Source organism: Megalops cyprinoides, chromosome 17 (genome assembly GCF_013368585.1).
Source record: "Megalops cyprinoides isolate fMegCyp1 chromosome 17, fMegCyp1.pri, whole genome shotgun sequence".
NCBI classification, from domain to species: domain Eukaryota; kingdom Metazoa; phylum Chordata; class Actinopteri; order Elopiformes; family Megalopidae; genus Megalops; species Megalops cyprinoides.
The window spans coordinates 2,019,253-2,047,156 of NC_050599.1; the positions used below are offsets into that span (position 1 = coordinate 2,019,253).

General features: G+C 49.0%; 1 protein-coding gene across 1 annotated transcript in view; it reads right to left on the reverse strand.

Moving 5' to 3' along the window:
• Positions 1-227: 227 nt before the first annotated feature.
• The window catches only part of cnksr3 (cnksr family member 3), a 33,408-nt gene continuing 5,731 nt past the window's right edge, over positions 228-27,904 (reverse strand). The window contains exons 2-13 of the mRNA XM_036549234.1: positions 17,902-18,065; positions 12,867-13,069; positions 11,476-11,563; positions 8,290-8,331; positions 6,916-7,035; positions 6,409-6,468; positions 5,660-5,728; positions 4,696-4,842; positions 3,320-3,444; positions 2,778-2,965; positions 2,313-2,399; positions 228-1,605 (exon numbers count right to left, since the gene is read on the reverse strand). Coding sequence (XP_036405127.1) covers positions 1,331-1,605; positions 2,313-2,399; positions 2,778-2,965; positions 3,320-3,444; positions 4,696-4,842; positions 5,660-5,728; positions 6,409-6,468; positions 6,916-7,035; positions 8,290-8,331; positions 11,476-11,563; positions 12,867-13,069; positions 17,902-18,065 — 1,568 coding nt within the window. The 3' untranslated portion in view covers positions 228-1,330. The remainder of the gene's footprint in view (positions 1,606-2,312; positions 2,400-2,777; positions 2,966-3,319; positions 3,445-4,695; positions 4,843-5,659; positions 5,729-6,408; positions 6,469-6,915; positions 7,036-8,289; positions 8,332-11,475; positions 11,564-12,866; positions 13,070-17,901; positions 18,066-27,904) is intronic.

A 27,904-nucleotide genomic window follows, 5' to 3' on the forward strand; every position in this document is an offset into this window, starting at 1 on the left:
CTTTAGGATTCAATTCAATCCAATCTAACCAATCTTAATATTTCCCGGATATTACCCTATTAGAAACATATGCTTGACAGCAGACACATTCTGAAACTAAAATATGATATGATGAACCATAATTTTTTTCCAACAATCATATGTTGATAAAGAATACAAGGGGGTATTTGGGAAATCAATTGCACTTTTAATAATATACTATTTTCAACGATATTACAAAGGCAGTTGTGATACAACGCATTATTAAAGAACAGGTTTCTCAGTAAGAATATTTAATACTGTAGATCAGACTCCTGTAAGACTTTACATCGGCTATGTGGCCTCGCCCTGTGGGGCTAACAGAGGACCTCTGTCCCACGGTGTCTAAGGAGGCCAAAACCCCTGAGGTTTACAAGGCTAGTCGGCGAAAGACAGCTAAAGCAAACAACATTTCTGCAATGTTATGAGAGTTATCGTTTAGGTGTGCATATGTGTGTGTGTGTGTGTGTGTGTGTGTGTGTGTGTGTGTGTCCTATCAGTAACTGGACACTGGACTGGACTTTCCCTTGCTGCTGGTCATCTGGAATAAGGCTGGTGTAGCAGGTCTCTCAGACCAGAGTGAGGACAGAGGCAGACGACTGTGGGGATGTGTTCCCCCAGAGAGAGAGAGTTAAAGGGCTGGTAACATCTCAGTCTGTGGCAATAAGAGGACCAGGGTCAGCATCTGTAACAGTGCTGTGTAAAGGCATCCTAACTGCATAGCTTACAAGAGGCCACCACTGGCAGTGTGCATTTCAAACACCATGTAACAGAAAACAAAACAAAAATATGTCTGAAATAGAAAAACGTGAATCTGTTTTCTTTGCTTGAGGTACATTTAGCAAAAGGATGTGTTGCATGGAGAAAAAAAAATACCCAATACTTTTGCAGGTCACAACCAAAACATCTATACATGAAGCATTTCAACGAAAAAAACAAAACAAAAACAAAACATAATAACTTAATAGTCACACATTTAAGAGTTCACTCCTGGAGAAGAAGGCAAATGTTTCCTAGACCTGAATTCTTCTTCTTTTCCTTTTGAAGAAGTGTGAAGTAAGACCTGGCAGATGTGCTTCTGTACCCCTGTAATGTTCTCCACACTTGCGGACCCCCCAGAACAGCAGGTTTCTTCGCTGGCTGTTCCGCCGGCTGTTCCGCTGGCTCCCCCACGCGGGTCCGTGGGGCTGGGAAATGCTTTGGAAGGAGCTGAAATGCAGAGGGGTGTGAGGGAGTGGCCTGGGGCCTGTGTGGAGCCCTGCTGGAGGGCTCCGTTTCGCCGTGATGGGGGCACAGAGGACCGGGGGGGGCATCAGTGCGTCAGCAGCTTGAGCCGGGTGATCAGGTTGCCCAGCACAGAGGCCTCGGGGGGGTGGGGTTTGGAGGCCGGGGGTGCGGGGGCCTTTTTGGCAGAGTCCTCTGGGTAGGGGATGGTGGCGCTGTTGTGCAGGTCGATCAGGCAGCGGCTGCCCCGGATCTGCTCCGCCCCTCGGGACGCCGGCCTATAGGGCGACTGGGAGGGGGGGGCCTCCTCAGAGATGGTGGCGATGCGCTCGCTGCTCAGGTACCTGTGCGGGACGTCCTCACCTGGGGAGGGACACAAAGGTTTATAGCTGCAGCTCCTCATACGGGGACAATGCGATTCATTACTCAATATTTACTGTTTTACCTGGTAGCCATATCCAAGAACAATACAACCCGTATCACACAACTGCCCAAACAGCAACACAAGCACACGCACTGAAAACACAGATCATTACGTATGACTTCAGTATAAACAATAATCGTACACTAACTTGTTGTCAGCTATTACAGCTGTCCAACTGCAAGAACAGCGACATTTTGCTTGAGGTTTGAGGCAACTTTGAGTCACCAGGACCCAGGTGCAGTCTGAAGAGTTGAATCTTTATAAAGTGAAAATCCCCAAACGCATACGCAAGTCCAATGCTGAATCAACGTTCAACATTAAAAGTAAGAGCAATGTTCCACATTATTTGTATCATAGAGATTAAGTTTTTCTGTGCATCATCATCGTTGGCCGAAAGCCGTTGAAGTGCCTTGCAGGCCTCTGCTCACGGTACACGGAGCCGCAGACAGAAACCAAACAGCACAAACGAGGCCTTCTGCCCTGCTGACTCAGTTAGCAGCGCTACGCTAAAAACAGCCCTCTGTTTGTTCTGGGCAGCGTGCAGCAGCACTTGTGAAATGGCTAATCCGATTGTGTTCAGTTTGATTTGATTGGCTGAGCTGCTGCTGTGGTCGATACTGATAGGCTGACGCGCAGAATGCAGTACCTTTCCTTCCTTGCGTCCACGGTCTGGCGAGAGGGTCAGTCAGGCCCAGGGAGGTGTCCACTGGCATGGACAGCGGCCGAGGCTTACCTGCACACACACACAGCACACTGAGTTAAAGACTCCATTTCCCATGAAGCAATTTTACTTACACATTTGCAGAGAAGTTTCAGAGAGTTATAAGATCAGTTATGTTCAGGTGTGCTGGAGGGCAGCAGTGTAGCATAGTGGTAAGAAGCAGGGCTCGTAACCGAAAGGTTGCTGGTTCCATTCCCCATTGGGGCGCCACTGCTGTACAAGGTACTTAACCCAGAATTGTCTCAGTAAATCTCCAGCTGTATAAATGTATAGCATGTACAATTTGTAAGTCGCTCTGGATAAGAACATCTGCTAAATTACAATAATGTAATGTAATGAGGGGCATGCTCGTTTGCGTATGCGCGTGTGCATGTCTGCGCGGGTGCTGACCTCGAGACGGGGTCTGCTCTCTCATGCGCGTCTGCAGCACGTTGACCTCGATGGGGTGGATCTGCAGCTTGTTCTCGTAGTCTGCGATGGTGAAGCGTCGCCGGTTCTCCAGGTCCAGGAAGGAGTTAGGCGACTCGGAGCCTCGGGGCCTCTGAGCGATGCCTGAGCCCAGACCCGCCCTCCCGTCTCTGTCAGGAGAGGAACACGCCCACAGAGGAGCGGGAAAAATAACAGGTGAGAATCCTCACTCCACTGAAAAAGATTTATTTCAGAAAAAAAAGACATGAATCAGTAATGAAATTACATTATTAACATTACTGTCATTTAGCAGATGCTCTTTTCCACAGCAAATTAAATAAGCACTACAAATAAATAGGCACTACACCACACTGCTGCTAAATCAGTATTATACTGTTATTCGCACAGAAATAAAGTCCCCCATGAAAAAAGAGCCCCCCCCCCAGCTCTGGCTCTGTGTGTTTATTGGCCTTCACACCCAACCCCAGGACCAGAGCGGCCAGGTGGGCAGGTGGAGTGCTCACCTGGGTGTGTAGGGGACCACTGGGGGAGGGGGGATGTATAGGTCCAGGATGGCAGGCTTGTCCTTCTTGCTGGCAGAGTCTGCTGAGCTGTCCACAGACTGGGCTTTGGCCAGGCAGGGGGCGCTCTGGAGCACACAGAACCACACACACACACCTTTAGAGAGGGTCTCTGAGTCACCACTGCCAGGCACAACAATTGTGGCTCCATTTATTTAAGGATGCACTCCCACAGGCAAACAGCCACCACAAACATCAGACTGCCACTAGCAACAGGTTGCCATTTGCTATTTATAAGTGGATCACAACTACCCCCCCAAACCCTAACCACACCCTCACCACAAATACACACACACACACACACACACATGCACACACACACACACGCATGCACACACACACACACACACACACACACACACACTCACATATATATAGATACAGCCCCACCCACACCACACCCACACTCGCACACAAACACAATAACACCACAACAATTCCAGACAGGAATATGGTGAGTCAGGACATGGGTTTGTGTATCGAGGCCCTCTTATCCTAACATCAGGACTGGGTGCTCTGACTCCTCCCTAAAGCAAACAGTGCAGAATGGGCTCTTTGTGACCAGAGGCCTTATGCTTGGGGAAGGGCAGGGACTCGCCACCTGACCAGGGGTCAACAGCTGACAGCCTACATCACAGGTTCCTTCTGTTCTTAATTGGCCCCTGACCATTTCAGAGGCAGCAAGATCCCCCCACACTCTCTCACGGCGTAATGTTTCCCTGTGTGTAGGAGTACTGTACTGTAAAACCCAGATCTGGATTACTGCTCTTTCATAAATAGGCTTAATGCACAGAACAGGCTCTTAAGAATCTGATCTTTTCACAGGAGCTTTTGGGTATGATCTTGGGAGACGTGGGCGGGTTATAGCTATTATAACAGCAAGCAGAGGAGTGAGAGATGGAGAGTTCAGTGTGGATTAAATCCACTGACTGGAGGCTGGCCTACAGGAAATACCCAGCCACCAGCCTTATGTCATTGGGTGTATCTATACACACATCCTGATCCTGACGCTAGGAGTGCTTTTGTGTTAATGCAGACTGTTGTGCGTAACCATGGGCGACCTGCCCCTGTGTGACATCACAGTGTTGTTGATTGTAATGTTGTTATCGAAGGAGCACAGGGCTCTATTGTTCTCGCCCCTCCTCCTCCTCACACCCCGCCCGCCTGCCGCCTGGGTGGCCGTGCACTTGCCCCGGCTTGCAGTGCCTCTGACATCACAGGCAGCGCTTGCGAGAAAAGCGTATCTAATCAGTGCGGAAAACAGATACTGCGCTGGTGAGTAACAGCAGGTAGGAGGTGGGCGGTGACCGACACCCTACCTGCACCAGCGGCGGCTTCCAGCGCATGTTTTTCAGCGGGGCGGGCGTGAATCCTGACGTGCCCGTGGGCCTCTTCTTCAGCACCAGCACCACGCCTGCCGGGTCTGCCCTCAGCTTTGCCACCAGGTTCTTCAGCTGCCAGCCCACCTGCACCAGAGACACGCGCTCATTCTCTCTGTACACCTTCACATTCTCTCTCTATCGCATTCTCTCTGTACACCTTCACATTCTCTCTCCATCACATTCTTTCTGTACATCTTCACATTCTCTCTCCATCACATTCTTTCTGTACATCTTCACATTCTCTCTCTATCGCATTCTCTCTGTACACCTTCACATTCTCTCTCTATCACATTCTCTCTGTACACCTTCACATTCTCTCTCTATCACATTCTCTAGTACACCTAGCACAGAGCATCACAATCTCTGCATCTACCTATCACAGTGCATTATATTCTCTCCATCTGCAAATCACAGCAGATTACACTGTATTACTGTACACTGTATCTCTGTTCTTATGGCAAAAATGTTGATTACGTGTCTCTCTCTCTCTGTGTTTCCCACTGCGTTATGATGCAGTGCTACAGGAGAACCCTGTAGTCTCCGTCACTGTTTTTCATAATGGACTAACTATAAATAATCCCATGAATAATTGCCCCCTGTCTATTGTAACACATGAGGGTGGCCCAGTCTGCAGAGCCATGTGGGTATTACTGGGCCCTTGCGTGACTGATCTTAGTCTGGCTCAAGGTGAGACATGACTGGAGACACAGATCCTGGCAATTTTTGTTATCTCTTTTCATGTCTCATTTAAAGTGCAGCCCTGTGTTGAACTGTGCTATTTCAAGCTGCTTCATGTGTCAGTACTGGCGTGAGGGCTTGGTGCAGGGAGGAGGGGGCGTGGCAGAGGGTATGGGGGTGTGGCCAGGGGTGTGACTGGCAGCTGAAAGATCGGAGCCCTCACCACTGTCTGCTTGTTGACCTGGATGACCTCGTCGCCCGCGTGGATCTTGTGTGTCCTGTCTGCAGGAGACTGAGGGAGAGCGAGAGAGAGAGAGAGAGAGAAGGTGAGCTGCCGGTTCACTGAACACACTGTACCCACAGTGCTCAGCAGACGAGCCAATCACATCATTTATCTCACGGTCAATCAACCTTCCTGATGGACATATTACAGACCTCCTTTTTGACCTCACACACATACTGTGCCTCAGAGACACTGCAGCGCTGCTCTGGCTACCGGTGTTATTGGGTAAAACACCATGTCTGTGGGCATATCAGCAGAGTCTAATCTAAGCTCTCAGTACATGATCTTCAGGGTTGTTACAGCTACCACTGCTACACAGTACAGCTCCTCTTCACACACTTCATGGGTTCTCATTTGAACATAATCCCATAACGGGATGTTGTGCCCAGGTGAGTAAGTGACTAAAAAAAACTTGTGAGGGCGGATTGCAAAAATGGAGCAAAAACAACAAAATGTGCCGCCAAAAATGATGACCAAACAGTTCCAGACAGGATACGCTTAAAGCCTTATTTAGGAAACAAGCGAAACATGCCTCTTCAGAGACAGCGCTTCACACAACAGGAATGTCAAATGTGGACTGATTAATGAGAGATGGGCATCAGGACCATCAGAGCAGAGTGTCTGTGGTTCTGTTTCAGATTTTGTCTGTTTTCAGTTGGGGCTGGGTCTGTTGTGGGAGTCAGACTCACGTTTTCTGTGGTGCCGGTGATGATGTGAAGGCCGTCATAGGTGGACTTGATATACATGCCCTGCAAAGCGAGAGGAAGATGAAGATGGAGACGAAGCTGTAACTCTGGCAGGGTCTCGGGGTCTTCACTGAGGCTGCCTCCTACACAGCCCCCACGAAGCCCATGAGATCTCCATGTCCACTCTGCTTTTTAAAGAGATCCTCACACTGCTACTTCCAAGGAAACAAACTCAGGAAGACTCACTTAGCCTGAGGTTAATTTTCAAACACTTAATTTTCACTTTGACGTCTAAAGGGAATTTCAACGGCAATCCAAGTCCCGTTTATATGTTAACTGCCGAAGACAAAGTTAAACACTGATAATAAAACAGAAGTCTAGCAAGGGGATTCGTCATAATTTATTTAAAAGCCAAGGCGTATGCAGCTGTGTTTATTTACTGTAATCCCTGCTAATTTACTTTAGCAACGTTCAGGTAAAGTCAGCATTAAGGGAGGGGTCCTGTCTCACCAGTCCCTCCCCAGGCTTGACGTCTGTGATGTGCACCTCCTCCAGGCAGGCCGGCTGGGTCATCATGGGGTCAGAGGTCGTCCTCACCGTCTGGTCACAGATGTCACTCAAAACCTTTGACTGACACGAACAGAGCGGCTGCTTAGTGAACGGCCGAGGCCACGGAACGCAGAGGAGTCAGCAGCTGCGTTCTGTGAAAAACAACTTTCCCCAGGATTTCTACAGCTATTACACACTTCAGAATAATTGCCGTCATTACGCAGTGACTCATTTTTAATGCTGGCTGCTTTCTGCTCAGTGTTTCTGATGTTTGTACTCTGGCACCTCCATGGGAGACTGGCATGCCTTCCCCCACTGACAGGCGGGTTTTTTTTTTTTCTTGCAGGGTTTAAAAACACAATCGCATTCTGCTGTCACGCATGGTCTTCTCCACCGCGTCTGCCACAATGTTTCTCTGCAGCATGATCACCTGCTACCACATTACAGTCCACTCATCAGCCTCACAGACCGACTGACTGACCCCGCCCTAACACCCTGGGGTGAGCCACTCTGGCGCAGGAGCAGACACCTTTAATGAACTGTGATGGGAGAACACTTAGTACAGTGAAGAGGCCGCTGCTGAGGGATCTGTGTTCACTCTAAACCAGGCAAAGCCTGAATCAGTGACTGTTGTAGTTTCATGGCCCAGGGTTCAGTACCCTGAGGTCAGGGGGGTTTAGGTCACCAGCGTATCACCATTTACAGGACACAGATAAGACCTTCAGCAGGACAGGAGCACAGAGGGTAAGACTGACATGGCAACGGTTGATTACATAGAACTGCATGCAACCACAGCCGTGCCAAGTGAAATGCAGATTATTAGAGACGTCTGAAAATCAGAGTCAGCAAGCAAGAGAGAGAGAGAAAAAGAGAGACAGAGGGAGAGAGAGAGAGAGAGAGAGAGAAAGACAGAGAGAGAGAGAGAGAGAGAGAGAGAGACAGAGAGAAAGAGAGAGAGAGACACACAGAGAAAGACAGAGAGGGAAAGAGAGAGAGAGACAGAGAGAGAGGGAGAGAGAGAGACAGAGAGAGAGAAAAACACAGAGATAGACACAGAGAGAGACAGAAAAGCTGAGAGGGAGGAGGTCCCATGTCAGGGCCTGAAGCCTGGTTAGTGTCACACACAGGAAACAGCTATTATTCTCTGTCTGTGTGTGTGTGGGGGCGGGCATATTTAACTGCCAAACAGTCCACTTTATTAACTCAGAAACAGTGATGAGCCTGCTTGTGCAAAGATTGCTTGCATCTCTTTATTTCTGATGGCAAACCGTTTTCTTTTTGTAAACCAGTTGAGCTGTTTGATTTTTTTTTTTTTGAGGTGAACAAGATACTTACAACTTCAAGGATCTTTTCTTCCATTTCATAAACCGTACAATCCTGCAACGAAGGCAGAAAACATGTGGCCATGAGTCACACATGTCTAAAATCTCAAAACATATAATGAAATACAGTGAAAAATTATGAAAAACCCCCTAAACACTAGTGTTTGATTAATACTGTGGAATGAACTTTCTGGAAATGGAACCCGGGGGAATGGAACTGTCCCTCAAATAAACAGCTTGGTGATATTGGGGATATGTAAATTACACGTCCATGTAAACAGGGTGACATGTTAATGACAGAGTGTGGCATAGAGCGACACATAACCACAGAGGCCAGCACAACCGAGAGGATTTCTCTCCATCTCCCTGTCCCTCCGTCTCCTTCTCCATCTCCCTGTCCCTCCATCTCTCTCTCTCCATCTCCCTGTCCCTCCATCTCCCTCTCCATCTCCCTGTCCCTCCATCTCTCTCTCTCCATCTCCCTGTCCCTCCATCTCTCTCTCCATCTCCCTGTCTCTCCCTCTCTCTGTCGCTGTGGGAGTTCACTGCTCTGGCACAGCTCAGGACCAGAGGAAGGTCCTCCATCTCCTACTGTGAAACCAGCTGCTGGAATTCACACAGGTGCGATCCTGCAGGTTCTCAGCTCAGCGTAGTGTTAGGCCCAGCCACTGCAGTGACACAATGTCTGGAGTAGAAGCCAAATGCAAACTGTGGCTGTAAACACTCACATGGAGAAATCAAATGATGTTCTCTACAAAATGAAAAACATTCCTCAGATGTGACAGAGAACAGTTTTTGTAAATGAATGTATTGTTTTTTTTGTAAGTGAATGTATCGTAGTTCATTTTAATTTAAGCGCTCATAAGTTACGAACAGAGAGGCCGCCGCACTCGCCCTCGGAATTCCAGCATCGCTGTGACGAGTGAGCCAGACGTGTAAGGACCGGAAGAGTCGCCACGGCAGGCCGTGGCGGTCGTGTGGTGCCATATCTCATCTCGACCAAATGCAGCTTTTGTTGGCGTTTGTGAATCGGTCAGCTTGGACAAAGCTGGGTGGGATTGGGGGGGTGCACGACCCGCCACGCTCGTATCTCCTTGCCTTGCACATTCCACGGCCCCAAGAGTGAGGAGTGTGTCTCTGTGGAGATAAACTTAGCGTGCCGCGCCATTGTTCCGGCTGAACTGGTAAGATTCGCAGGATTATCTTGGAAAGCCGTGGTGCCCAAACAGTGCTATGTACACAGACAGTTACGCTGAGGACGTCTGAATGAAGCTGTTTAAAAAAAGCTCCTCATTGCGCCCGCTTTTTAAAGCAGCGCACAGCCCACAGCATGTCCTCATCCGCTCCTCATTTCATAACGGTGTGCATTTAGCAAACACCAGATTATAACCATTATTATTATTTATTATTATATCATTTCTCTGGATACAGCATCTTCACATGTAGTGCACAAAAATTACAAAAAACAAGAGAGGGATGTGTTTTCACTTTCATTATGTGGAATTTTTACACTCTATCCCTACCCTAACAAACCATTTTTCATTAAGAAGTATGAGCTCCTGTGGAATCATACTTCAGACACAATATCTCATTCTCCTGCATTAGGAATTAATTTTAAGGGCATTTCTCTAAGTGCATTACATCAGCCCAAATCACTTAAACAGACTGTGCGGGGTAAGGCGACGGTACTACACGAAATTCAACACGACATGTCTGTGAGATTATTATACCACAGAAGAACTATTCCAGAGCAGAGCCGACACCACTGAAGTCTCCATAGCTGTGTCAGTGTCATTACAGCCTGTTTGGTATGATGTACAGTGGAATATGATTCACACTGGGATTTACACAGGCTACAGAGGGCAAGGAGAGAGGTGGCATACCTCACTCCCTTTCCTCGTGGTCCTTGTGCAAATGTGTGTAGGGAACACAGCCTTGTGCACAGCCAGAATATTCACCATCGTTCACCAGAACAGTGGACATGTGATGAGCCCCTTTCCTCATAATGACCATTTTTTTCCCAGTAAAACGTACACTTACATTGTTTTTTGATCACTCATGCAAGAACGCTTGAAAAACCATAAATGCATCAGATCTGTGGTCTGCCAAACCTTGATTACCCCACTTTTGCAGAACCTGCCCTGTTGCGAAAATGCGTTTTCACCAACAAACAATGCCTACACTGTAGCCTCACGCCATAGTGACGTCATTAACCTAACCTTTAAATCTTACTGTGATATTGTTTCACAAGGGTTTCCTCTGAACCACTGCTCCATCACACACACATCAGCTGACTACAGCTTCACTTTCTGGGCTTCAGGCACAGGTTTACAGCAGCTTTTGTAACCTTAAACAAAGTACCTTACATCAATTTATCTGGTAAAAATATCAACATTTAAGAAAAAGTTCTACGTTAACTATAAAATTAACAACTGCTCTGTATATGACCCTGGATAGGCTGACCTCTAGACAACAGGTACATCAAACAGCAAACCTGTACCAAGGCTCTGCTTCTACCTTAGGAACCCTTCTTCAGTCTGCTGGTTGACATCTCTATATATTAGAGACGTGGCTAACATGCACAACATTCACACAACATTGTTAAGATTTGTGCATTTGACAAATACAACACCACAACATTAGCGTTCTTAAACTGGCACAAAGAGCAAGGATGACTGTAACAAAGCAAAACCAAGAGGTCCGAAAGCTACGGCGATATAAAGCTGGGGCATAATGTATGCTCTACCCTGGTGTACTTCTGTACAGGAAGCGCCCACAATCCAGGCCCTAATTTTGTGCAAATCTTGCAGAAGAGAGACTGGAAGCAGTTTATCAGGAAACAATGCACTGGAATGTTGGCCGGGCCGTTGTTTTTAAGATGATCAGAGGCTTTTTGAAACGGTAACCTTCGAGGGTCAGGCTGCTGTGTTAAACACATACAGTACTGTCTCCTCATCAGCGCAGGTGGAAAACCAGAGCTTTCTCTGCACTCAGAACAAGAGCAATCCTGATTCAGGTGGGTGAGGCGTCTAGATTGTGGTAAATGAGCTTTGGGAGAGTCTACCCAGAGTGGAAAAAGTATTAAGAAGGATTGAGGAGGGGGGTGGGGGTGGGGTGGGGGGTGGAAAGGGGGGGTGGTAGGCAGGGGATTAGACTGCAGGTTGGGAAAAAGGGAAGGAAAAAGGGAGGGCTTGCAGACCTGCTGCACTGTGGTTGTCAGCTCCAGGCACAGCTGAATGATTTTGTTCTTGGTGGCGGTGAAGTCGCTAATCCCGGTCAGAGGAGTCCTGAAACGACAGAGGGGACAGAGAGAGGCCCATGGGGCACGTTAGCCAATAGGCGCATGACCTGACACATTATCAGACACAGGACAGGGGATCAGCTCAGCATGGGAAAGAGGCATCAAAGACAATTCAACAGCCGTGAGCAGAGACACACACCAGCTCCACTGGAATTCAGCACCGCCACACAGAATCTATAGAAAGAGTCCGCTGCACAGCGGTTACAGGGAGATCCCGCTGCCTGCGTCTGCCTGAGATATTGCCATAGTTATCGGGAGTATTGTTGAGTCAGAGATCACCTTTGGTACCCTTCCTCCAGATTAGATATGTCTAAATATTTTGCAACGTGCAAAGACAGATAAGATTATGCTTTATGTGGACACCAACAACAAAGAGAGAGCTCATCAGTATTATGCGTTATTATTTGTCTGCAAAGTTGTCTGTTTCCATTTACAGATTGTGAAGTTGCGAATGACACTGGAAGGACAGAAGATACGACTTAAATGTTGAGCAGCAGCCAAATCCAGCAAATCTCATGACGCACCGAAATAAAAGAGTGAGGTTTTTTTCTCTACACTTCCGCTCTCTTGGGCTCTCTTTGCCTCTGTTTGAGTTCTGTCTGCTAAACAGTGCCTACACTGCCTCACTCAGAAAAGCTTCTGGAAGTTTGACTAGACAGTGAAACTGAATTTCAGGAAACAGAGCAGACAGTATTCAGTTTCAATTCTCTGTCACTGAAAAACTACTTTGGGGAGGGGAAGAATCCTCAGTACAGGAATATCTGAGTGAAGACACAATAAAACAGGAAAGCTCTGGAGGCACAGATCCACAAATGTCCCCCACGGAGTGCCTCTCTGTGACCGTCTCCCCACGTCTGGCAGATTTCAAATCACAAGACCCCCGAACAGCTACACCCCCCCCCCCCCCAACAGAGGCCTGGACCACTGAACAGCAACACTGAGGGGAACCATGTTTAATACATTCAGAGGCACTTAATGTGGGTTAGAGGCTGCGAGAGACTGTGGGTTTCACTGCGAGAATCACTGACAAAATAACAAGAAATAATAACCATTTATTATGACATATGCAAGACATGCTGTGAGGATATGTTTCAGGAAAGTGGCAGAGAAATTATATGATGGGCAATATGAAAATGAGGATGATGATGATGATGATTATTATTATTATTATTGCCACCAAAACCTTCAGGACAAAGCAAAAGTCTATATAACCTGCTCCTCATAGATGACTGCTGAGAATAATGAAATCACATTAACAGACATCATTTTTAAAGGGGCGTGGGTCGTACCTGTCCAGCCAGGCCAGTAGGCTCTTGGCTGCCCCGATCAGCTCCACCACGCAGGTGAGGAACTGGTTGGGGGGCTTGTTGGACGTCCCGCTGTCGTAGGATGGGTTCTTCCTACGTTCCCACGCACAGTTGTGGAGGTTTTTGGACGACGCCCGCATCTGCGCCACCAGGCTCTTCAGGTTGTCCGTCTCCACGCCGTAGTTCTGTGGGAATAAAGGCGAGCACGGTGAGTCTTTAACAGCAGTCACGCCAAGCGGGCAGCCGCCGGCGGCACGCACAGCCATCACAGTGACATCACTACCATTTTCCCCCGGGGTCTGGCCCTTATCAGCGCGATTCCATTAGGAACTGCATCCAGCATTTTAAAACAAACACTGGGCCTTAATTGTAATCTGCCGTGACGCATCAGATTAGAGACATTAAGGTCGCTCTCACGACCTCGCCACTATAAATTTCCCCTGCATTCCAGCGGGCCAGGCCGTGACCACCGCCGGGTTACAGCAAACATTCCTCCATCTCTCACTCTCTCTCCCTGCACAAATACATGTGACATAACTTACTTCAGTCATATATATATATATATATATATATATATATATATATATATATATAAATACAATAATTACTCCTGTCATCAGTGTAATTTTATGAATATTTATTATGGTAATACTAACACTAATTACACACATTTTTTAATATACAATGGCATATAATGTGAAATACATTGTGAGTGCATGTATGAAGTATATTATGATAATGCTAGTACTAATTGCACACATTTTGAATATATACAGTTATATATAATTGCATGCATGCCGCTGTGCACATTGTGAGAGCTGCGTTCTGTGTCTCCTGCCTCCCCTGTCTGTCAGCCCACAGATTTTTGGGTGGTTGGGGGGGGCTGGGGGGTAAAAAGAGGCCCCTTAAACCTCCGTGGCGGAGTTCTCGATTCCATCTCTCGAAAGAGCACCGTCAGAGGAGGGCATAGGGGGGGCGGGTCAGTTTATCATGTCACCTATCTTTGGAGGCCGAGTCAGCAGGGAGGCTTTATGCGTTTGGCCTATTTACGACCTCACCCTACCAATCACAGCCGATGCCAAGGAGGGGATCTGAGGTATTAACGTCAGGGGAAGAATACGTTTGTGCAGACCTGGGCCGGGAACTGTCCTGACAAACCAGAGTACTGTAGAGCATTCAGACGCACTCAAGAGAGAGCATACAGTGCAGGCATTTCTGGCCCAGGCTATGGAATATGTCAGGAAATACAGCACTCTGAAGCAAATCCCCCCAAGGGGCCTTTTTCTCTTTACTGTGAGCACTGAAAATCAGTGGCGTAACGTGCAAGCACTCAGACACCAGCAATACGATACGTGTGTCAAAGCAGCGCTGTACATCAGACCATTACTGGGACACATCTGAGGTGATGAGAGTAAACTCCTGGCACATTCGTTTCCAGATCAGTCATTTGTCCGGCCGACACTGGGGATGGGCCCCCGATACAGAGAGGGAGAGGTGCAGTTAATACTTCAGTGACAGCCCCGCTGGCAGTCATCAGGAGGTGTTTAGGATCAAACGCTGGCCCTCCTCGATCACAGGCAGGATAATCAGACACAGACACGCTCTGCTAGCCACACACACTGCTCACCACTCCCCTGCTTAGCAGCGCCTGCTATTTAAAACCCTAAAACCCGAGAGCGTCTACAGAGAGAGAGGGAGAGGGAGAGGGAGGCGGAGGGGGAGAGACAGACAGACAGACAGAGGGGCACATCAAAGCTTGTGGGGCGATCGTTCAGATGAACGAGGTGTCAGGTCCATTTCCTAAAGTACGTTCCATTTTCTGATGAGAGGCTCACGCTTCCTCTCCACAGGAAGCAGGAAGTGGGGACCGCATCAGCTGACCCTGCCCGATGGGAAGAGCAGGAATGAAGCCGTGATGGGCACCTGTTTCCTGCTGTTCAGGAGGTGCAGAGCAACTCCAAGAGAAGTGCCAGGGAGAGCCCCGCATCACACCTCACTGTTTCCACCAGCCTCTCTGGACACTGTGAAGTCACGTCTAAATCTGTTCAAGGGAAAAAAGGAACAGGAAGAGGAGCAATGTTCCCCTCTCAGCCGGAGAGCAGAGGCACTGAGTTTCACAGAGCCATTATAGAGCGGCTCCTGCTTCCTGTCATTAGAAACATGACTCTGTTTTCTAAGACTGTTTAATAGTCTGGATGTGATGCAGGTGTGAGAACTCAAGGCAGACCATCTCCCTGCTCCAGCTGGTCATCAGCCACTGCTCCTCCTGAGAGGGACCAATGTGCTGGGACTTCAGTGCGCTTGGACTCTCGATACGCTGGGACTTCAGTGCGCTTGGACTCTCGATACGCTGGGACTTCAGTGCGCTTGGACTCTCGATACGCTGGGACTTCAGTGCGCTTGGACTCTCGATACGCTGGGACTTCAGTGCGCTTGGACTCTCAATACTCTCAAACATCTGAAGGAGCACATTTTCATTCTTCTGGCTCTGTTATTCTGTGAGCCTCCTGGCCTGAAGGTTCAAACACTCAGCGGAAACAGAGGCCATCTTGATCAGAGAGGAGAATAAAGTCCTTTTTATCCAGGCCCCTCCTCCTCTATCAGAGAATACAGTGACGTCACCAGACCCCAGCGCCGGAGGGGTTAGGCACGTGTTTGAAGCAGCAGCACAGGCCGGTGTCTGTGTGTGGGAACTCCCACAGACCTTCCCCTCAAACAAAGGCCTCTTCCTCTCTGCCACTCCCGGTACTTTCTGGATGAAGACCCGAGTCGAGGAGGGCGTCTGGCCAAAGGTCACTCGCTGTTAGTGTGCGTCAGTCTTTATGCTAACCCAGAGAGGCATCAGGCTCCCTCTGCAAGCGTGTGGGTGCTCCTCACCAGGGGGTCACAGTCAGAGAGAGCTCCTCACCAGGGGGTCACAGTCAGAGACAGCTCCTCACCAGGGAGTCACAGTCAGAGAGAGCTCTTCACCAGGGGGTCACAGTCAGAGAGAGCTCCTCATCAGGGAGTCACAGTGAGAGAGAGCTCCTCACCAGGGAGTCACAGTCAGAGAGAGCTCCTCATCAGGGAGTCACAGTCAGAGACAGCTCCTCACCAGGGAGTCACAGTCAGAGAGAGCTCCTCACCAGGGGGTCACAGTGAGAGAGAGCTCCTCACCAGGGAGTCACAGTCAGAGAGAGCTCCTCATCAGGGAGTCACAGTCAGAGACAGCTCCTCATCAGGGAGTCACAGTCAGAGAGAGCTCCTCATCAGGGTGTCACAGTCAGCGAGATCTCCTCTCCAGGGGGGTCGCAATCAGAGAAATCTCCCCTTTGGTGGGCATCACAGTCAGAGTGAAATGGAGAGACCATCCCTACGCCATTCCAGTGGCGGACAGCCCTGGCCCAAAGCCCTGTCACAGGCCCTGCTCCACTTCCATCCCCAAAATGGCAACACCACACCCCCTTGCACCTACGAGCTCACTGTCAGAGCAGACCTCTGAGCTCGACCACCTGGCTCAGCGCCCAGAAGATTCATTAACACATTTGCATTTGTCAACACCCTGCTTTTCTGCTGTAAGAGAGCCAGATGCAGGCTGCTGGTCTCTCCTGATCTCGATCCTCTGCGTGATATAGGTTACCAGAGTGTGACATAGCATGGATACCACCACACCGACGCTCTGCTGCAAGCTGTACTGTCAGAGGACAGGCTAGAAGCCATATAGTGCATTGCTCATATAATGGATTTTTTCCTCTTCATACATAAGGTGAAAATAAAAAAAAATGTCATGATGTAACCACTGTGTGAATGTTTGTGAGTCTTTGTGTTGTTCGTTTTGATAGTATAGTGCACGCATTTGGAAATAAGCTGATATACGCACTGAAATGAGTCTTTCTGCAACCCAGGAAACACCGGAGATGTGACATCTGTGTGAGAATGCAGTGCACTTCTTCTCCCCTGCGGGTCATAAATTCTCTGATTTGTAACTGTAGATGCCTGAAGGGCCTCTTGGACAGACAGAGGCCCTACCCTGAGCACTGCGGTGTGGAGCTGAGAAAGAGGAAGGCTACAGGGGGTTAATGCAGTGTGAAGTAAACAGCTGGCCAGACATTACTCTATGAGCGTGTGTGTGTGTGTGTGTGTGTGTGAGAGAGAGACAGAGGGGGACAGAGAGGGAGAGGGAAAGAGAGTGAAAGAGAGAGAGGGGGTAATCCTTTCATCCCTCCCAAATTCATTCACCTGCTGAGATGGTCACAACAGCACTAGGCTACAAAACAGGCTTCGGTAATCTAAAACACTCAGTAACACACGGGCTAAAGCAACATTCAGGTATTTGCTTTGGTTAAATGGTTACTTTGAACCATTTTCATCACAAAAATATATATGTTTCAATACATATATATGGGTGACAGTACATTAAGTGATGTGTGACTGATCCACCAGAACAGAAACAAGTAAAAAAAAAGTTTAAAAATTTTTAGTGCCACTGAGAGTAGGCGAGGGGGGGCAGGAACACTGCACTCCCTGACTCCCTCCTGAAGCCCTCAATGGGGGAGTATGTGTGTCAGGTCAAACTGGTCAGGTCAAACTGAATGACAAACTGAACCGGCCCCTAAAGGTCTCCCAGAGGCTCACACATGCGCAACAGTGTCTGACAGAATAAACCTTTCTGGACAGTCATCATTTTCCAGCAACACTAGAAATGTCAGGACCTGCATTTAAAGGTCAGTTCATAAAGGGAATCTTCGCACCCTGGCCCCCACCCCACCCAGCACTTCAGCACTCTGTAACGTCCTAAAGTTAAACAAACACATGCAGGCAAGCGACCATCATCTGATTGGATGTGAAGGACAGGAAAGCTCCTGTATGAACCAGACACACATTTCTCCTTGGATGAGGTGGCAAGAGACAAACATAGTAACTTCCTATTTTAAATGAGGACAGGGCATGAAGTCCGTGTTCTGATTGGGTGTTAGGATTAGACGTAAATGCAGCGTTCTGATTGGACAGGAGGGAGTGAGGTTGCCGTGACACTGACCAGAGCGCACAGCAGGTCGACGGCCTCCAGCACCAGCTCCTGGTGGCCAATCCTGCTGATGCCCAGCTCCTCCAGGTCCGGGTGAGAGATCTTCAGCAGCTGCTCACCGTCGATCTTCTCCTGCTCAAAGCTGCGGATGTACTGCTGCAAGCTGTCATCCAGACCTGAGAGAGAGCGGGAGAGAGAGGGAGAGAGAGGGAAGGAGTGAGGGAGGGAGAGAAAGAGGAAGGGAGAGGGAGAGAGGGAGAGAGAGGGGGAGAGAGGGAGAGAGAGAGGGAGAGAGAGGGAAGGAGTGAGGGAGGGAGAGAGAGAGGGGGAGGGAGAGAGAGAGAGAGGGAGAGAGAGGAGGAGAGAGGGAGAGAGAGAGAGAGAGAGAGAGAGAGGGGGAGAAAGGGAGGAGGAGAGAGAGGGAGGGAGGGAGATGGAGAGAGAGGGAGGGAGGGAGAGAGGGAGGGAGAGAAAAAGAAGGAAGGAGAAAGAGAAGGGAGAAGGGGGGGACAGGGAGAGAAAAAGAAGGTGGGAGGGAAGAACAGAGTGGGGGGAGGGAGAGGGAGAAAGAAAGAGGGAGGGAGGGAGGGAGAGGCGGTTAAACAAAGAGCCCTTTTCATGAGGCCAGCGTGGGCTGGCTGCATCATGACTCCCTCAGACCAGCGGACCAAGCAGAGTGTGTCAGTGCAGGAAACCCCTCACTAATAGGACTGTCCGACATGCGGGGCGCTACATAGGACACCCCCACTGCAGGACACCCCCACTGCAGGGATTTAAACACTCTACACTGCTGCTCTCTGTCAGCACTGAAACAGGTTTGTCTTACATTCACACTCGGCCTCAAAATCTTCAGAACCAAACTGCTGTCTGGTAGCAGCTGCTCCCAACACACTTGTTTATGTAAATGGTGAGGAATTAACAAATGCAACAGCTGATGTGGTGGCGAGGGGGTCATAAATGTCACCCCAGCTACACCCCCCCCCCATGTTTGTTTGGAGAGCTAACGGACAGATGGCTCTCTCAGGGTTTGCCAGGCTGCGTGTCGGCCGAGACACACGCACCCACAGTGCCGTTCTTCTGTTTGCAGAACTTCACAAGAGGAACAAAGTCCTCAGCCCTGTCTTCAAACGAGAACCAGCCAGCCATTCGCAGAGAGACTCCACTGAATCATGTGGTCCTTTTGTGGTACCGTATCCAAACTTTACAGCCTAATTAGCAGAGAGCTCTCGCGTAACTGAGAGAGCTTTACAAGAACTTTAAAAGAACATCTGGAGTTGCAGCCCCCTGAATTCCACATGCTGAATGAAATGGCACCTCTGGCCTTCTGACTAACGCCTTCTGTGAATTTGCAGCGGTATTAGAGAAAGCTGTCGACTTCGTATAAAATTTCACAGAAATCGGTTAAGAAAATAAACATGAGAGGTCATCAGTGGTGGCAAATGGGCTGCAAATGGGCTGCAAAAAGGGGGGGGGGGGCTCTGCTTTAAATGGATACAGGTCATGAACCTGTTTATCATGATTAACAACCATGCTAGTTTTAGGTAGGATCACACTGCAGGAATCCTTTTACTGAACCGGGTCTGATGTGGTAGCGTTTCCTTATGCACGTGTGTCCTATTACCTTTTAATTACCACAGTGAGACAGATTTACATTAATCTACCTAGAAAAATCACTTAAAACCAGCTGGTGTTTGCATGTTGAGCTCACAAAGGAAGATCTACCTCAATAAATAAAAATAAGTAAAATCAAAAAAGTTCAGAATAAATAAAGGTCAGTTCTCTGCCTTCCCAGTAAGTCTCATCCACGCTGATTTCCAGTTCCCTGAGTTGTACACGTCTTTCACAGCTACTGTGCAAACAGCATTTCGCAATACCTCTCCCCATTAAAAATGTTCTCAGGGACCAGAGACCCCATCAACAGAGGCCGGCAGGAAGTGTTAGCAGCGCTCTAATTGCCAATGGAGTTAGCATCACGCTTGTGTGACGATCAGGGCCTGTGTGAGGTGTTAGGTTACAGCCGGTACGAGCTGTAAATGCTGGGGTGATGAGTGGGGGTGCAGTGTGCAGGATCATGTTTCAGACAGCGTGGAGAGGGTCAGCTCATCAGCCCAAGGTGGGTAGAAGGGCAGCCACTGCTACTGAAGCAGCAAAATCACCCTGCATCACTGTGCCAAAATCACCCTGTATCACTGTGCCAAAATCACCGTGCGTCACTGTGACAAAATCACCCTGTACACACACACACACACACGCACGCGCACACACGCACACACTCACACAACAGCCGCTTGCTTGTTTTATTTAAGAGACATCAGCTCACAGCAGCATCTTAAATTGTGGGGAAAATTTTGAGTCACGAGTCACGCAGCCACAAATCCATCTTCAAGCATGGAGCATAAACACACAATAAAACACTACCCTTCCACCACTAACCAGAGCAATAAGTAAAGTTAATTTGCTGTCAAAACATTTTTCTCATTCTTCTGCGAGTATTCCCAGCAGTGCTGTCCCCAGCTTGCTGTGCCCCGCACTGACTGAGTTTGGGAATTCACTTCAAAGCCAAACCCTCGTTTGAGAGGGACACTGTGCTGACTTCAACCCAACACAAACAGAGCACCACTGACAGGCCTGCTACAGGAGCAGCTCTCAAAAACAAGGGGCCGTCAGCCGTGAGGCCTTACATGTCCCGTCTGTTTCTGGTACTGTAATCCTCCGCCTGTGTTTAGTGCGCAGCCAGAAGCCCCCTTCCTGTGGAAATTTTGGCTGAGGGAGCGGAGAGGATTACAGGCCCAGCAACTCCTTCTCTCCCATTTTCCTTCATTAGCACGTCGCTCAGGGCGCTAGCCTGACATTACCACCTCTGTGCCAGCCTCATCATCCCCTTTGATCCTCCGCCATCAGGAGCTACAGCACTAAGCAACGCCTTCCAGCTCCACCTCTGGCCACCTCTGCCCACCCCCACCTCCGGCCAGCCTCCCTGCTCCCCAAAACAAATCCCTGACTGTGGAATCCAGGCTCACACCGGGTCCTGTCCGTCAGGTCTCCCTGTGTAATCCGGAACGGTTGAATGATCAGGACTTCAAATGCCACCCCCACTCCCTCGCCCCGCCCCCTGCCACCCCCCAGCTGAGCTGCCTTCATGGGGGCTGATGGAGCGGATCTCTGCAGGGGAAGGATCTCCCCTCCAGCCACAGCCGGTTCCACACTGAGGCCCAGAGCTACCTGCCCCTCCACACACACACAGGAAAAAGAGGCTGCAGGAGAACCTTATCAAACATTTATAGCCATCAGAGCCTTATGGGTGTGTGACTATCACCTTACCTTTAAAAGACATTCACAATAACAACGCACCCACAGCCTCTGAGAGGAATGGGCATGGAGGCATTGCTATTGATTGATGGTAATTTTAGAGCTGAATGAAGGAGTGTCCCAGAGCTGCACGATTATGACCTTTACTGTTTCAAAGACAAATGTTTTTTACTAGACTCGTGGAGCAAATGCTAATACCAGCTCCACCAATCCAGAGTCTGACCCCCCCGCCCCCGTATCCAGGGAGTCCTCTTGCACGTGGTCCCCCCCCGCCACAGTACCACACACACTCATGCAGCCAAACGCTGGCTGCTTCGGACACAGAAGTTGGGTCCAGAACTAATGAGATGGTTTCAGACGGACAGCTGGAAAAGCAAGACCCCAGCAGCTCCACGTCAGCCTGCAGGGCTGCTGCCTGCTCATTCATCTGCACAGCGCTGCCTAAGCAGAGATTAAGGGAAGACAGGACTCTCAACATCTGCTAATTTAAGGTTGGAGGAGAAGCATTCTTTTCTCACTCCCCAAATTACAATACCATAGCCTCACAATGACTGACTGTGAGCCAAATTCCATGAATCTCACAGAGACACACTCTGAAAGTGTGTTTTAAAAGACTGGGATATACAGATGGCAGCACATTGAGTCCTGTTGTAGAGATACCATGGTTTATCAGCAGAACTGTGTCAGTCAAATCATAACAGGGACACACAATAAAGAGCACTGATAATTTTCATGCGTAAAACATGGCTGTTTTTTTTAATAAATTACATTATGTAACTGTCAGTTTCCCTGCATCGTGTCCTGCACTGAAAGCATGCAGCTACTGCCGAATTAAACGAAACCACACCTCGTCTCGGCTTTCCCAGGCAATCCTTCATCTAATTAACAGTAAACTCTACACCATTTTCAGTAATGCACAACAGCTTTTCAGCAATCTGCTCCTGCGTTTTGACAGGGTGAGACTCGACACCAGGTTTCCCACATGGGACCAGTGCTGGAGACGGTCTTTAAAAGCCAGAACAATCTGTACCTCTGTACCCCCCCCCCCCCCACCACGATTCTCCCTCTCAATCCAGAGTCACACACCGCTGTAGTGTAAAGCTTTGGGGAGGTTTACCTTCTCAGGGTTTAATTACAGATGAGAGAATACTTTTTGTCTTTCTCTTACAGAAGAAAGCTCCCTCCTCCTCCCCCGTGGGGGCTCCTATTCTGAGCTGGGGCAGTGAAACCTCCCGCCCCGCTGGACGGACAGTGGGAACATTGCTCAGCACAATAGCAGGGGAACTGTAACTCTGAATGGCTGAGAAACCCGCCCACCTGTGGGGACTGGCGGAATGCTTACTGTCCTCACTGTTCTATTGAGGGAATTCCAAGCTTCCACAATAGCTCTGTGTGCCCTATTCAGAGCAGAAGAAGAAACCTCTCACTGGCCGCTTTTGTCCCCTTTTGTTTCCGCTGCATGAATTCAGACGGCGAAAACAAAGCAAGTTGCATTATTTAATATAAAACATGGCTGTTATCTGACGGGGAAAAGAGCCATTCCGATCGCAGTTTATCCACTCAGCTGAAATGACACACACTCCTGTAATGTAAGCGTATACTCAGACACTTTAAAGACGCTGGTGCAAGGAAAGCTGTCCATCTGGCAGGAGACAGGAGGCTCTATGGTCAGGCAGCACTCAGTCCATACCTGCCCCAGTGCACTTATTGGCTGGGGGTTTTACTTTTTATTAGGATCATCGCTGTGAGTGACATGTCTTTATGCACTTGTTAAAGTGCTGATTCAAGCTTTTGATCACCTGAGTGAGGTGTGGAGGGGCCTCAAACCGTATTAAACATAAAAAGGCAGTAAAAAGACAGTAAGAGTGAGAAGCGCAAATCGCCGCAGGCGCAGAAACCTCCCCGACAGGTTTGCCCTAACCTCACCTGCTTTGCGTGCCTGTCACTCGTGGCTTTGGGAAAACAGAGGGGTAGCTCAGGGTCGCAGAGTTCGGCTGTTTCAGCACTCATTTTCCCCCAGTTAGGGCAAGTCAGAGGAGAGGAAACTGTCAGTACGAGGCTCAGATTCAACGCTTTTATCTCCAGGAGCCCAATTTCTGACCTCACACTCAGGAGCAAACAAACCCGCTGTCAAACCGTCATCGGATATAAAAAGAACTGGAAGGGACAGAAAATGTGGAAAAACATGTACTTTTCCTCTGGACACTCCCAGACCTCCACACCCTCTGTGTGTAACGGTACAGTCCCACAGAAACGGAGAGAGAGAGGCCAGCGGTCACTCCCTCTAAACTGGGACAGCCTGCGGGGTGCGAGTGTCACTGGATGCCTTTCGGGGCATTCACTTTTGGGGATTCACGCTATGTACAGTGATGTAGGGGCCCTGTTTCACATATCTGACTGCACACAGTACACCCCCCTCCACTCGGGGCTGGGGTGCAGAGAGGGTCCTCACTCCTCCAGGCCCATGCGGTCATTACTCTTTGTCGCTCACACATTCATCTGTCACCCAAAGGCATTCCATCCAGGCTGGATGGGGGGCGAGGAAACATGGTCCTCCGACAGCAGACAAAGCAGGAAGGAAGCTCCTTACCAAGCCAGGCAATGAACCTGACATCTCCCTGACAAATTCTCAAATAATCAACTACCTAACCGCCTCCCCCCCACCCCCACATTATAACGGCTTGCTTGTTGTGTGTATTGTTGCATGCTAAATCCATTAGCAGGGTCTCCTCTCCCTTTGTGCTAGGGGAACATAATTCAGAGTCTGCAGCTCTTTAGCTGTGAGTGGGGGGGCACAGGACGGGCTGACTGGGGGGGGGGGGGTTCTGATCGCCATGGCGATGCTGCTGATTGATGCAGGCTGGAGAGAGGAGGGGGACAGGCAAAGGGCCTCCAGCACAGTGACTTACAGCAGGCTTCCGCCCAGGTCAAAGAGCAGGACAAAGACTCACAGAGATTCGGCACAAGTTTACTTCCCTTCCTGCCCATAAATCTTCCTCAGGCTTTTAATGTGATGTTTGGACCATTTCAGAGAAACTAAACAAGCATGCTTTGCAACATCCGCTTCTCCATTTGCACTCTGTTAGGGCTTGCCTTTTATTCTTCACTAATGCATTGTAGCTCAACAGTGCAGTAAAACTCAAAGAATAGTTTGGTCCAGACTAAAAATTTGGAAAAAAACCCTATCCACCACCTAATGGGGAACCATTACCATGACTACCACAAAGGCCTGAACACAACAAATACGTTGTAACCTGTGCTGTTTTTACCTGATAAAGTCAGTGAGTAAAATCCGCCTTGCATCATACCTGCCAGGAGCAGTGTGACACACCGCATCGTCATGGCGATAACACTCCATAAAGCTCCTCCCAAAGGAGCGTGGGACACTTCCTGTGTGTGCCACGGGTACCTGCATGTCTATGCGTAACCCCAGCCGAATCTCCCTCAGGCCAGGGCCACTCAACTCTCACCTGAAACTAACTGCTGTACCCTCCGGAAGGCTCCGCTGGTCTTCCTGTTTGCACACATACATTAGGGAACTCACAGCATTTCCCCCCAGGCACTACCAACACAGAGCTCATCGTCATGCGGAACAACCAAACGACAGCTAGACAGGGAGAGTCCAACCACTCTTTCATCACATTAAACTTAAGATTACCTGTACAAGAAGACATTACTGGAAACAAAGCATACATAGCTATAGCGTAACTTTTTTGTACACCTGACAGTAGATGGTTTCCATTGTATCATTTACTTCTAGATATTACTGGTATTATTGCTTCAGTAACAGCGAATCATTTGGGCAGTAAAGTGGCTCAGTGGTTAGCACTGTTGCCTCACAGCAAGAAGGTCCTGGGTTCGAATCCCGGCTGTCCCAGGTCCTTTCTGTGTGGAGTTTGCATGTTCTCCCCGTACCGTGTTGGCGTGGGTTTCTGCTGGGCACTCTGGTTTCCTCCCACCGTCAAAGACATGTATGTTAGGGTTAATACTCCTGTCAGTGCCCTTGACCAAGGCACTGGCAAAAGAACTGGAGCTGGTCCCCAGGCGCTGCACTGCGGCTGCCCACTGCTCCAAGCTCCTGGTGTGTGTGTGTGTGTGCTCACTGCTGGTGTGTGAGTGCTCCTGCTCACTATGTGTAGGATAGGTTAAATGCAGAGGATGAATTTCCCAATAACATCAATAACGTACATGATTTAAACAACTAAATTTGTATTTTGTAAATTGTGTGAATGTCTATATATCCTAGAGGTCCACAAACATAAAGGTTTTTTTAGAAATGACTGAATAAAAGCATTAATTTATAAAACGTTTCACACAGAATATTCATGTTTTCACTGACAAAAATCCAGTACAAATGTACACCCTGGTTTGAGCAGGTCAGAGATGACCGTACTTTGAGTGACATCATAAGAGCAGAATGCTAGACCGTGGCTGTCAGGGTCTCCAGGGGAGGACCAACCAAGAGCCACGGTCTTCCTAGGCCACGCCCACTGCGTTCAGTGACTGGGAACAGGTTTGCTCACAGAAAGCTCCCACGTTTCCAAGGAGAGCATGACTCAGGGTGACGTGTCCTCTCCTCCAAAACCGGCACTGTACTGGGAGTATCCTTCCCGCCGCCGGAGCTGTTAAACTGGATAATCCACCGCAGTGACCTGACGTTATAACCGAGATAATGCTGCACTCAAAAGCCTTTCCTGTAACGAGCAAGCTTGACACGTGGAGTGGTGTGACTGTGTGTTTCTCACAGAAGGTGGGTGGGTTTAAGGGACTCAAAAACTCTCCGCCACCATACCACTGGAAAACTCAGGATATGAGTCATTATGACACCCCGAGAGCAGAGAGACAGTCCGTGATGAGCACCCAACCCCGAGAGCAGAGAGACAGTCTGTGATGAGTACCCAACTCAGGAGTCCCATGGAAAAAAATGGCAAATTGAACTCAAAAGCTTCAGTTTAATTTTACTACTATGTGCTTTGTTCTTTAGTCTGAGAGGCACTCTTTAATTCTCACACAGTTTGTTTATTTTAGCAATCACAGAACTCGTAAAGTCGGAAGAGATTAGAAGATGAGTTACTCGAGGTTAACGCCAAGGCCCACCATGTTTAGACCACAGAGGCCCGAGTCGCATTTAAGGCAGCGCCTACAATCGAGAGAAGGCATGAGAGAGCTACAGATCTACGATTCCAAACCTGTTACAGACCTGCTTGCCTCACAATGTTCTCTCACTGGCCCTGTCAGAAGCCCGGATGAATATGTGGACATGTTCAGACATGTTTAAACCGAGGTTCATGCTGAGGCATGCATTAACTTGTAAGGCTCTGGTCATTTTAACATTTAAATCACTTTACAACTTTAACTCGTTTTCAGAGTGGGTTGAGATTTAAAAATGAATTGAAAAATGCAACATTTTGAATACGAAACCCAGTCACTGATCAGATGGTTTGTAACATTAGCACTCTATAGCAGAGAGCCAACAGACGGGTATGAAAAGACTTGCAGGTACCTTCCAAAGCTCTGAGGCAGTCTCTGCCCATCACGTTTGGCCTGAGCTGGAATTCCATTAAAAGCACCCGGCACGGCTCAAGTGCATATACGGGCATCCATTGACATAACTGTTAACACGTCGGCCGCAGCGGTAAGCTCTGGAGGAGAGGCCCAGGCAGCCGAACGCATTCCCCTCATACCTGGCTCTTATTTGAGCATACTCGAGATCTCAGAGCTCTGACACAACTTTCCTGGAGCCTGAGATGCTGTGTGTGCTTCTGGGGTTAGAGCCTGACAGAGACCCACTGATGCTGATGCGGGGACTGAGGAGAGGAGGCCGGGAGTTAGTGTGCTCTGGCAGGGCGAACACAAACACACCGTCAGTCTAAAATAAGATGCCAGAGTGTGTTATATAATCTCTGATCCAACATTGTTGAACCCGGAGTTCCAGCACCACAACTTCTGTGGTTGAACACTTTAAATAGCAACCAGCACTCATAATGTAAGCAAGTTAGTTAAGTGGGTATGGTAGGGTAAGTAAGTTACCCACGTTATGTGTGTGGAGTGAGGTCAGTGATTGGGTAAGTGTTCAACACTAATACCTTGTTCTCCTGGAGCCTAGCAGGTCACAGGAACTATGGCTTGTGTGTGTGTGTGTGTGTGTCCCTGCATGTGCACAAGAGAGTGTGAGTATGTGTGGGCATGCTGCGTGTGCGTGCGTGTGTGTGTGTTGTGTACAGAGCTTGTGAACAGTTCCCGTTTGCCTGTTCAATCACACAAAACTTATGAAACATCCTCCATGACCCTTTTGTGTTAGAACTTCCCTCCAAAAGCGTCCACCTCCCTGCGTGAGAAAATCATGTCAACCTGCCCACGGGCTGTGTGAAATCTGCTAACTCTGCCGGGCTCTGAGTGCTACACAGTGATGGTGAAGCCTAGGGGAGACCCCACCGTCACCTTTCCTCCCAGATAACAAAGGCCTGCTGACCCCCGAGCCCCTGCTACAGGCCTCTCTTTCTCCCACAGCCTGGCCCTGCTGACCCCCGTGCCCCTGCCACAGGCCTCTCTTTCTCCCACAGCCTGGCCCTGCTGACTGGCCCATCAGCCCATTATCACTGCTCTGAAAGAGGGGATTACCGATCAGCAACAACACAGACAAGTGTCTCTGACGGCTGGTCCACATTCACCTCATTCAGCTCCACGACGGCTCTACCCCACTGCC